The sequence below is a fragment of the Rhamphochromis longiceps genome, linkage group LG20 (assembly GCF_057381845.1).
Source record: "Rhamphochromis longiceps isolate RC_006_pf linkage group LG20, R_longiceps_female_GT1.1, whole genome shotgun sequence".
In the NCBI taxonomy this organism is placed as follows: domain Eukaryota; kingdom Metazoa; phylum Chordata; class Actinopteri; order Cichliformes; family Cichlidae; genus Rhamphochromis; species Rhamphochromis longiceps.
In genome coordinates, this window is record NC_140576.1 from 37290132 (window position 1) to 37301722 (window position 11591).

Genomic DNA, 11591 nt, shown 5'->3' on the forward strand with positions numbered 1-11591 from the left:
CTGCTGGACGATTCAGCAGGAAACGAACGCCAGTGTTTGTCAGCAGCTTTTCATGTCGACTCTTATGAAACATTCAGGTTTGGCGGGGACAGCAGGGTCGACCCATAAACTGTTCACTTCCTTTCTTCTCTATATTCTGACTGTGGTTCTGTCCTTGTTGTATTTATTACACTCATTTGTGTATTATTACTTTGGAAATTTCTACTGAAGCTTTGGTAGCGGTTCTGTTACAGAGAAGTTTGATTCACTGGATGTTCCACGATGTAAACACGGTTTGTAATGAAATAAAACTCGTTATCCAGAGACACGGTCGAGGCCGAGCGTCTCAGCTTTTCTTTAGTGGCTAAAAATACTCACATTCAGATTCTACTGGAAATAAATCAGCTGTTCAATGAAGCTGAGTGGCACGTCCATAGTGGGACGTGGTCCAGAATAGTCCCACAGCGAGAGAGATTCTGATTCAAGTAGGGGTCTTTTGTGGGCTTTCTATGTCCTCTGTAGTTCAATCACGTTTTATTTAACAGCACCAAATCACAACAGTCACCTCAAGGTGCTTTATATTGTAAGGTAGACCCTACAGGTTCAAATAAGTATCAGTGATATCTCATGTTTACCTTCACAACAGTCTCACCTTTATTTTCTCAAAGATCTCAAAGCATACAGAACACTTCTGCTGGTCAGCAACAAATATTTTTAACAGCTTTTGAGGTTTGAATTTAAAACTTTTTTCACAGCTAAAAAAACCCCCAGAAAGCAGCAGAAGACAAAATCTGACCGATGAACATCTAATCCAATGATGCAGCTTTAAGTTTCTTTACATTATTTTGCAGGAATGCGTGATGTGCTGTTACAGTCTTGACTCTGTCAGCAGTGAACAAGTCTGATACTGAGCGGGCAGCTTTGACGCGCTCGGCGGGTCGCTGGGGTTTAGCTGGCAGCGGCGGGCGCCGTCTTGCTGCAGAGCCGTGCGAGCAGACCAGCCATCTGCAGCAGGGAGTTCACGCCTTCAGCTATCCGCATGTGGGTGTAGCCGATCTCCTGCAACAGAGAAACATTGAGATGGGACGAATCTGCGTGTAGAGTCGTTGTTAAAGGAACAGCTGAAACCTTTAGGAAGCGTGAAACTGCACGCCTGCTCGACTCAGACGGTCAGAAATGAGACAGAGTTTAAATGAAGTTACCTTTGAGTATAGTAACGGAAGAATCAGTCACAATACTCAGATTACCAACAGTTTTTACTTCAGTCACACATCTGACCTGGTAAAGTTGGTTTCTATTTTAATAACTTCAGATGTTTCCCACAAAAAATATAAAAGCAACTCAAAGTAGCCTGAAAGTACACCAAGAGTATCCCAGTGAAATTAAAATGTACAAAGATCCGTGAGCTCTGAAGCCAAGACTTGCTTCAAGAAATTATTTAGAATAAAAAGTAAACAGGGATTTCTACAAAGCAGATTTCAACACTTGAGCTCCTCCAGCTCAGACTGAGCAGCAGCTTGAAGCTGCTGCAGTGCTCGACCGAAACGACGCCATAAAGTGCTCACGGGTTTCTGCCTAGAGACGAGCTGATGAGTGGGACTGATGGATGCAGACGGTCGGTCATGGTGAAGCCGTTTCACTCCTCGATCTGTTCCCGTCCTCACCTCAGAACAGGACAACATAAATAAATCATGGAAGCTGGAATGAGTTTCCGGGGAAGGAGGTGGCTGTGGAGAGGAAAGTCTGGATATCTCAGCTCTGACATTTGCCCTCAGGAACACGATCCAGGTAAAAATCAGTGTTTGGGTGCCTGAGCTCAGAAAGTTCAGGAAAATTCCCACTACGAAAACCTAAAACATCCAGATCTGTAACAGCAGCGGGGAGGGCGTCTGTCAGCCTGTCCTGTGGTGCTACCAGAGCAGTCCATCAATGGTGTTCAGCACTTTGTTTAAGCTTTCCTTAAATCAGTAGCCATCAGTAGAACTGCTCCTCAGTTATTATTCATATTTCCTGAGCGCTCAGATGTACGCAAGTGGCCACCGTCCGCCCAAGGCAGCAACCCAGCAGACAGCAGCATCGTCCTTCCTGTTTCTCTGCGTGACAGGAAGCTGAAAAGGAAAGCAGATGACAGCTGCTCGAACCAGCACAGTTGACAGTAATTTAAATTTAGAAAACAAACAGCGGTACGTGAGCCCAGTGAGAGTAAACAGGCGTTCAACTGCTCTACCGGAGCACTGAGTAATCACATCCTGCATGGGCGTGGCTTAGCAGCCGCTGACTTATGCCTGGGTGCCGCTCACAGTCACAGTCTGACAAAGATTTGCATATTACAAGTCAGCCTTGCAAAGAGAAGCAGCTCTGAGTCCCGTCCCCTAGTTAACAGAAAACCTCCAGAGTGTGTGAACAGTGCTGACAGTCCCCCGCGGGTGACTCCTCCATCCATCCAGTCAGCAGGGGATTTCCCCGTCAGGTGACTCAGGAGGGAAATTCAGTCACATCTGGTGCTCTAACAGGGATCTTTGTACAGCAGCGTGAGACTTTACTTCCTGTTCTGTTGCGGAAGAAACCTTTGGTTGAAAGTTGGTTTCAGTTCATTGCCTACAGTGCTTAAAAATAAGAAATAAGCAGAAGCCTCAAGAACCTGAAACACAAACGTCAGAGGAGGAAGAAAAAGCAATGAGTGAGGCGTTTCCTCTGAGTGAGCGTGGGTAAACAGAAAAACATGACCTCACCGTCAGATGCACACTAATAAATCTGACCTCTGCTACTATTCTGAGCAAAGGGCTCAGACCCTGATCACATGATCTCATAGACCCGCTGGGCACGTTTGCATGTAAAAGTTCTCAGATGTATGCTGATCCTCATCTGTGCAGGACCTTCCAGAATCTGGAGTTCCACTCTGAAGTTAACAAGGAGCTGGTGCAGTGAATTAGTAACTGACACGCGAGTAACTCGCAGAGTCCTGAGCAACCTGCTGACGCTCCACGATGAACGTGATGAAATAAAGGAACTCAACTGTAAAAGATTTCAGTGATTTAACGTGAGCGTTTAAGTGAAAGCTGAGTCAGAAGTTACACCAAAAGAGGAAGCGGCCACAGAAGGACGCGCTCAGGGTCAGCAGCAGCATCTGTTCCACGCGGCAGGATTTCACCGTATCCAAGTAACATTAGGGTTAACTCTCGGGTTTCTGTACTCCGAAGGTGGTTCACTTCCTAATGGGGTAAATCGCCATGGCAACTTATACTGCAGACCAACAGGTATGAAATTATCGTCTACTGACCAATCAATTCTCCAGAAAAAGACTGTCATCACTCCTGGACGATTCTCTGCTGGGAGAGCAGGAGCGTCTGAGGAATTTGTGTTTGCCTGATCACTAACAAATGTTTACTTCTTTTTTTCCTGTTCGCAGCACAATCAGACACTTTTCTGTTAGCATTAACATCTGAGGTTGTGTCCAAATTCATGGGCTGCATCCTCCTGAGGACCCGGCCTTCTCTGTCTACGTGGGCCGGGTCCTCAGAAGGTCGGGTAGGCCGGAAATAAACAGATGTGAAATGGGACGGTCTCGCCTTCAGATTTGTGTCACCGCTGACTCAGTGGAGTTTAATGAACTCTGCCGTCTGCTCCTTGCTATCTAAAAATATAACAGGACACTGGCGTAAATTCTTGACTGTCTCGGTCAAGAATGTGGTGTATAAATGTAGTTCTACCTGCTCGCCCCCCGATGTCTCACACTTCTGTTTAATCAGTTTTCTGGTTGACGTTATTCAGCTGTGTGAAAACTAACTTTAATCTCAGCCAAACAGATTTACTCACGAATAAAACACTGAAAAAGCCAAACAGTAACATTTGTAGGTTGTCTAAGTGACTTATATATCACGTTTAACCTGAGTAGCGAAAGACAGCGATGATCTGAACATGATGTGCCGGAGTTGTGCCGTTCTCGACGACTTCAGTGACCCTCGAGCTCCCGACTAGCAATCGAGCTGGTGGGTAACAGACGACTCCGAAAACATCGAAGCACTTTTGCAAATATGCGATATCTTGATAAACCGAGCAGATATTTGATGTTTACACAGCTACTTTCTCGCCTGAAAATATGTTAAAAGTTTATTTTGTGACCCAGAAAGAATAATAAGAGTAATTTTAATTTTAGTAGCGGCCGCCATTGTTGAAAACTGGAATTGGCTGGGCCGCGCTATGAATTCTGGGATATGGTGGGCCACGAAGGACACACCCAACCCATCCTTCAAATTCGGGGAAAAGGAGGACGCATTCGTCGGCTGCATTCGGAGGAGTCGACGAATTTGGACAGCCTTCGGCGCGTCGCTGTGACGTAATCGGTCTACGAATGCGGCCTCAGGAGGACGCAGCCCATGAATTTGGACACGCCCTGATACTAAAACAGAACAACTACACTCTCAACTCATATCTTGTACAAACACTATATTTGAATTCGGTTTATATATTTAATCTCAAAAGTGCATCATGCTGTGACGGGAATGTCCTTGAATTACTGTGGTGATGTATAAGTGTAGTTCTACACTGACTGCTTACCTGCTCTTCCCCGATGTTTGGTAAATGAGTCCAGATAACGACGCCTGCCTACGAACTCACTTCTGAAAACACTAATGGCGGCGTACGAGTGAAGGGCTTTATTTATTTTTATAAACTGCTGATGCTGATATAAAAATCTGCCTTCACAGAGCAGCTGCCATGTGCTGGGACCACCAGAGGTTTACAAGTTGTCACGATCAGCTGATTTTTTTTCGGCGCCGTTGATGAACTCACCTTGATGAACTCCAGCTTCAGGTACTCGGCCATCTGGTAGGTCTTACAGACCCTGAAGATGTTCCCGATGATGTCCACTGGAGAGTAGCCCAGCGCCCACAGCTGCTCCACGACTTTGTAGGCCTCGTCGATGTTCCCGTCCACGCAGTGTCCCAGCATGCTTTTCACCATCAGGGGGTGGGGCTCGTCGCACACCTTAAACACGTTCTCGCTGTTGATGTAGCCAAAGCCGGAGTGAGTGGACTGCAGGTTGTTCAGCGCCTGGAGAGAAAAGGCCAAAACAAGTTCAGAAAATCCATGTTCAACCTCTGGGATGAGCGCCTGACTAAGCTCCGCCCCTCACCTGTCTCATGTCTCCCTGCGCAGTGAAGATGATGGCTTCCAGTCCATCGTCGGACACTGAGAGGCGCTCTTTCTCCACCACTTCCTGCAGCCGGACGAGGATCTGGCCGTCGGTCAGTTTGGAGTAGCGCAGCACGGCGCAGCGGGACTGGATCGGCTCGATGATCTTATCGGAGGCGTTGCAGGCGAGAGCGAAGCGCGTCGTCTTCGAGTAGATCTCCATGATCCTCCTCAGTGCCTGCTGAGCTCCGTCTGTCATGCTGGGAGGATGGAAACGTCACAGAAACTGCTCTCAAATCAGCGTTCACGCCAGACTGACTATTTTACTGTCAAACAGCTTCGCCTACACCCCCACCTGCCCACCCACGGCCTGAGGTAACCCACGTCACTCAGGCCACTCACACACACAGACTCTATACTCGCATCAAGTCCTTTGCACTACTTATGTTTTTCTCCTATTTGTTGTTTATTACTGCACAGCGTGGAGCACCCATCATTTTTTTGTACATGTACAATGACAATAAAGGGCTATTCTATTCAATTCTATTCTATTCTTTACTGTCAAACAGCTGCTGCCGAGTCACATGTGATGGAGGGCAGGTGCAACTGAGCAGGTTGTCCGGCTGCATCTACGCATCAGTTACACCATGACTGATGTAAACTTTTTATTTTCATTCACAGCTTATATTAAGTTCACTCTGATAAAATGTAAAAAAGCCTAAATTTTTTTATGTTTTTTATTTATCATTCAATTATTAGTGTTGATATTATTCAAATATGTTAAAATGTTGTTTGTGCAAAATGTATATTATGACACAGAAGGAGCCGGTCCCCACCGTTATGGGATGATATCGATTTAATGTTTTTGATATCTCGGCGGACTAAAACCGATTTGTCCTACAGCAGCCACCGTAGCCAGGAGCACACCCTAGACTTGGAGGGATGAGAAAAGAACTCAGTTGACTGCAATCTACTCTACCTCTGATGAAGTGTGTGATGTCAGTAAAGTTTTACTTGCTTGTCTTTTTCACTCTGCACAAACGGACTTTACGACCGAAGGACCTCGGCTGAGAGATTTGTTGGTTTTTTTGTGCTTTTTTAGAGAACAGTTGACTTTCGCCGTTGTGTGCAATGCAGTGCTACTGAAGCTTGACTCGTTCTGTGGCTTTCGTGGGAGCAAAGCATGTTTTCTGGAGCTTTCACAAAGACGGGGACCAAGAGACAAAAGCTCAGTGTGAACATGACCGACGAGGGCGCTGCCAGCAGATCTTTCTGCTGGCAGCGCCCTCGTACTTCATGTTACCTTGAAGTTTTAGCCGAAGTATTGGAATTTCCTTGTTTTTAAAAAGTCACTGCACGGCTTGCTTACCTGTCGGCTTCGTCCAGAATGATGATCTTGTGCCGTCCTTTGGGCAGTGTGACCTTCTGCTGAGCAAACATCTTGATCTTGTTCCTCACCACGTCGATGCCCCTGCAGATAAAAAGCTTACAGTCAACTCCCAGTCCACCAAACAACCAGAGGTCGTCCTGAGCGGCGCCTCACCTGTCGTTGGAGGCGTTCAGCTCCAGCACGGCGTCCTTCATCGAGGTTCCCAGCAGAGCGCGGGCCAAACACAAGATGCTGGTGGTCTTTCCAGTGCCGGGAGGACCTGAATAACAACATGCATGACTCAGCCAGTGTTTCCCAATTATCTGCCTGGTGGTAGGTGGTGATTATGCAGCACACATCTTTAATGACTTTAAAGCGTGAGAACACAATTCTTGGGGGTTTTTTTTAATTTTATTTTTTCTAATCCACACGGGTTCATATGTAGAAATATTCCCAGACTAATATTTGGTTAAATGTCCCTTAGCAAGCTGCACTTTGACCTGATCCTTTTAGTTGCCATCAACTAGCTTCTGTTATAACTGACTGGATATGTGACCGCTGTGGTGAATTGGTGAGTTTCCTGATACAGGCTTTATTAGCCTGTTGCACAGAAGAGTGACAGGAAAGCAGAAGGAGAGAGAGGGGAAGACAGGCAGCAAAGGGTTCGGATTCGAACCTGGACCAGCCGTCCTCAGCCATACGGCATATGGTCACCTGCTCATCACTGTGAGCTACACTGGCGGCCCCACAACCAACTTTTAAGTGTAGTTCAAAATTCTCAGAGTTGCGATCAGACTTTTGGAAAGACTATTCCTTAATGTTATCCAAAACTACTTTTGATGTGTGTTTGGGATCACTGTCCTGTTGAAACGCACAACTGTGTCTTAGTTTCAACCATCTAATTGATTTGATTTGAGATCAAGCTGACTAATTGGGAGATTGTCATCCTCCTTCATCCTTTGTGGAATGTACCAGTACCACTGGCAGCAAAACAGTCCCAGAGCAGGATGCTGCCATTACTAACGGCTTGACAGTTGGTGCAGTGTTCTTGGGTTTTCAAGCATCATATTAACTCCTACAAATATACCTCCTTTCATCGAGTCCAAACAGCTCAATCTTTGTCTCCTCTGACCATGAAACGCTTCTCCAGAAGGCATTTGGCTTGTTCATCTGGGCAGCTGCAAATTTCAGGTGAGCTTGAAGGTGTTGATTTTGGATTATGGGCTTCTTCCTTGGTCGTCTTAGTTCACGGAGATGCAAAACTGGCTTCACTGTGGACTGTGACACTGGTGGTCCAGCAGTTTCCAGCTCATGGCAGTGTTGTGCCACGACGGGTCCTGAGTTGTTCCAGAACATCCTAACAAATTTCCTTGCACCTGAGGGGAAAAGTTTAGGTTTTCCTCCAGACACATCTCCAACCTTACAACCTCGAAACTGCAGTTGTTTACAAATTACTAAAAGACAACTCTCCAACTTGTGAATTTACAGTTGTCCTTGTTAGAACTACACCGGGCTCTGAACATTCATAAATCCAATGAATGCATATATATTTTTAATTTTTACGTTTATTAAAGATGTATGCTGTACAATCATTTCATCTTGGAAAAAGAAAAGGTCAAAGAAATGAAAACCCTGAATGACCCTGATAGTCATACCTCTGATGACTGGATGCACAGCTGTATTTGGGATCTAGTTTTTTAAGTTGTGTGTGACTGAGCTCAGTCAAAGAAAGCGTGATCTTGGTCTTTAAAGTAAACCGATGAGGAACATAACACCATGTGTCAGAGATCTGTAATGTTGCATTACATTTTGGTAAAATGATGGTCAAATGTCCACCATAAAGAAGTTGTGCTTCTCAACTCTGAAAATGTGCTTCCCCCCCCCCCTGCAGGTACAAAAGTCATTTAGGAGTTTCTCAGCAGGTAATCAAACTTTTTGGTAACTTAGTTCTTCCTCGAAGTAGCTGTACTGTTTCTTCTCCTCCATACAGGCTTCCTGTAAATTAATCTCTAACCTAGCGGCAGCCTGGGGAGCACGTAACCCTTCCAACCCTGTGCATGAGAAGTCCTAACCGTGTAAAAGTCCTCACTGACCTGCGATGATTATGTTGGGGACGTTTCCCTCTCTGGCGAAGACCTCCAGCCTGCTCACCGTCTCCTCGTTTCCCACAATCTCGTTCAGCTTCAGCGGCCGGTATTTCTCCACCCACGGTAGCTCGTAAGCGCTCCCGGAGCCTTTAGACGAGGACTCTCCGGCCTCCGTGTCCGCCTTTTGTCCGCTTTCTGTGGGTTTCTGCTTACACTCAGTCTCCATCTCCACATCCATGATGTCTGTTTCTGCTCCCTGACAGCCCGCGAACGGAGGTTTCCCTCCCTGACAACAGCGCCACAGCAAACAAACTCCTCATTGGCTGAGTGTTTATGGGCGAAGGTCGTGATTGGCCAAGGAAAACCTCGCGATGTTTCACATTCACAACAGTATAAACGCGAGATGTTAATAAAAAAAAAAAAAAAAACGTTTCACGTGAAAACGAATTTATTTACTCTTTCAACTACATGTAATCGTATTTTTATTTTTTTATTTTTTTTATTTTTTGGGGGGGGTCTTTTCAAAATCCAATATGAATGATTTACTTTAAAAATGCAACGATTAGTCGATTATTTCAGAACAGAAACATACTGTTCACAACTTAAATAATCATTTTAGTAGCTTTAACTAAACATTTACTCATTCCTGCTCCTTTGTTATTGACATTTTAGGACCTTCTTGTCATGCTTGAAGTTTTTTTCCTTCTGTTTAAACAAAAATACATCAGTAATGCACATTTCTCACCGTTTTCTTGCTATTTTACATGAAGATTATTTACACGTTGTTTTCAGTGGCTGCACGTAGTTTTGAAATGGGTTGTATCCTTACACACAGGCACACTCATGCTCAGTATCAATTATTAGGTACACTGCAGTTTAAGTTGGTTCTAATGGGCCAAACGTGTTCCAGGAAAATTACACCAATACCACCACCATTATACCACCAGCAGAAGTCTGAACTGTTGACACAAGGCTGGATCCACGTTGTTTATCCCAAATCCTGAGCCAACCGTCTGAAAAACAAATCAAGGCTCAGAGCACGTAACATTTTTCAGTCTCAGTTTCGTGTTATTAGCTGACAGTATTGGTCTTCTGCTGCTGTAACTCATCTGCTTCAAGGTGTTGTGTATTCAGAGATGTTCTTTTACATGCCTCGGTCGTAACTGGTTGTATGACTTGCTGCCTTCCTATCAGCTCTGACCAGTGTTGGGTAAGTTACTTTAAAATAGTAACTTAGTTACATTACTAGTTACTTCTCTCAAAAGTAACTCAGTTACTTCAAGTTACTCGTTACTTTCAAAGTAACTAGTTACTAGGGAAAGTAACTTTGGTTTTACTCAGAATTCTCTTGTTAATGTGTTGCTTCCATAACTTTGCCAGTCTTCTAGCTTGCTTACTTGCCACAGTACACTGTGCCACCTACCAATAGAAAGGAAAAGATAATGTGCACGTTTCCACGAGAGAAATCCCACGCCTGGACCGTCATTGACTGCTGCCATGATTCTAGCCTACGTCACAGCGTCATGTGCGCCTTTTACATCCAACACAAAAACTGCAGTCGTGGTGCTTTCGATTGTACTCAGAACTCGGAAATTCTGCCTTCTGAATAGGAAGATGTGGGTAACACCAGACTGCAGATGAGCTGCATACAGGGCTGGACTGGGACAGAAAATTGGCCCGGGCATTTTGACTAGAGACCGGCCCACCATTATAGGAAAAATCATAAAGCCTTTGAATGATAATAAACACTGTTGTGACAGTGATGTGCACTGTTCTGATGGTATATATGCATCAATCTATCAATCGTTTGTTGCAAGACTCAGATAATTATTTTTTAAAAGCGAGACATTTTAAATGAGAATAAGAAAGAAAAGTATTTCTTTGTGCCCCCCTCTCCCTGTTAATGCCCTACCTGCCCCCTGGCAACACTTTGCTAGACCCGCCCCTGCACAGTTACCAGCTGTCAGCTACTTAGAAAAGGATCCTGGTGTTATTTGTCTCTCAGAAACAGTTCATAACTTCCCTTCAACTCATTCATGTCACCTAAAAGGTAAACCTGTTTCTCCATCACCTGTTCAGCTCTGATGATTCAGTAAGGACATCTCCTGGTTTCATCTTCATGTTTTCCTCTCACCACATAACCAAACCATATCATGACCAGCAGCTTTACAGCTGTGGCTCCATCAAACATCAGCTGATACTAGAAATTAATATTAAATAAATTCTAACAACAGCTGATCAAGCTTAAACGTGCTGCTGTTGTTTAGCGCGACATCCGCTGGTTTCCTCTTTCGGCGCAAAGTGGGCGATAAACAAACAAGAGAGAAAAGATGATCAGCTGATCATTGATCAGTTTTCATGATTGAAGTAGAAACGGGAGAGGGAGGGGGGAGAATGAAAGAAGAAGAGGCAGCTGTGCAGCGTAAACACAGAATAACTCCAGCTTTGTGTCTTTTTGTAGCTGAATTACGGGACAAACTGTTCCTTTTCACCTCAATAATAAGAAACCGTAATATTTCCTCTGAATACCAGACGGGACGGTTGGCAACTCTAATAACTTATGAACAAAATAAAGTTCAACATCATTAACTTCATAGCACCACCCAGCTGTATAGAAACTCCGTCATGCTAGCTAGCACGCAGTACAGAAAAAGTCAGCATAACGAAAATAAACTCCACCTAAACTTGGTTCATATCTGACCCAGAGAGACTGCAGGTCATAACTTCTTACCTGAAGTTCAGTTCACACTCGGACCGGCGGCCGCCTCGGGTCTCTTTTCCTTCTGCGTCCCCTTTCCTTCATCCACCTGCTGGCCTCCACCACTTGCTAATGTTACTGAATCTGTGGAAGCTCCGCGATAGCCACCACACGAAGTAACGAATAACGAGCCTATCTAAATCCCAGTAACGAGTAACGCGTTCCCGGTTTTGGCATAATAACTAGTTACCGTGCTCGTTACCACAATAATAACGTAGTTACTGTAACGCGTTACTTAATAACGCGTTAGTCCCAACACTGGCTC

General features: G+C 44.9%; 1 protein-coding gene across 3 annotated transcripts; it reads right to left on the reverse strand.

Moving 5' to 3' along the window:
- Positions 1 to 609: 609 nt before the first annotated feature.
- On the reverse strand, positions 610 to 8863 carry rfc2 (replication factor C (activator 1) 2). Of its 3 annotated transcripts, XM_085393333.1 has the most exons (7): positions 8575 to 8861; positions 6656 to 6761; positions 6482 to 6583; positions 5114 to 5372; positions 4771 to 5031; positions 3549 to 3613; positions 610 to 1038 (listed from the first exon to the last, which is right to left on the reverse strand). In XM_085393333.1, exons 1-6 carry the CDS (start codon positions 8804 to 8806, stop codon positions 3551 to 3553), a joined length of 1023 nt encoding a protein of 340 aa, XP_085249459.1. In that variant the 5' UTR covers positions 8807 to 8861; the 3' UTR covers positions 610 to 1038; positions 3549 to 3550. The 3 variants fall into 3 exon arrangements, with proteins under 3 accessions (XP_085249459.1, XP_085249457.1, XP_085249458.1); XM_085393331.1 differs by lacking the exon at positions 3549 to 3613 and having other exon boundaries at positions 8575 to 8857; XM_085393332.1 differs by lacking the exons at positions 610 to 1038; positions 3549 to 3613 and adding an exon at positions 1048 to 2620 and having other exon boundaries at positions 8575 to 8863.
- Between the last annotated feature and the right edge of the window lie 2728 nt (positions 8864 to 11591).

Coding starts and splice junctions, on each gene's coding strand:
- rfc2 (XM_085393331.1), bottom strand. CDS start 8,806: ATGGATGTGGAGATGGAGACTGAGTGTAAGCAGAAACCCACAGAAAGC. Junction 6,584..6,655: donor CTGAACGCCTCCAACGACAG/GTGAGGCGCCGC, acceptor TTTTATCTGCAG/GGGCATCGACGTGGTGAGGA. Junction 5,373..6,481: donor ATTCTGGACGAAGCCGACAG/GTAAGCAAGCCG, acceptor CCATCCTCCCAG/CATGACAGACGGAGCTCAGC.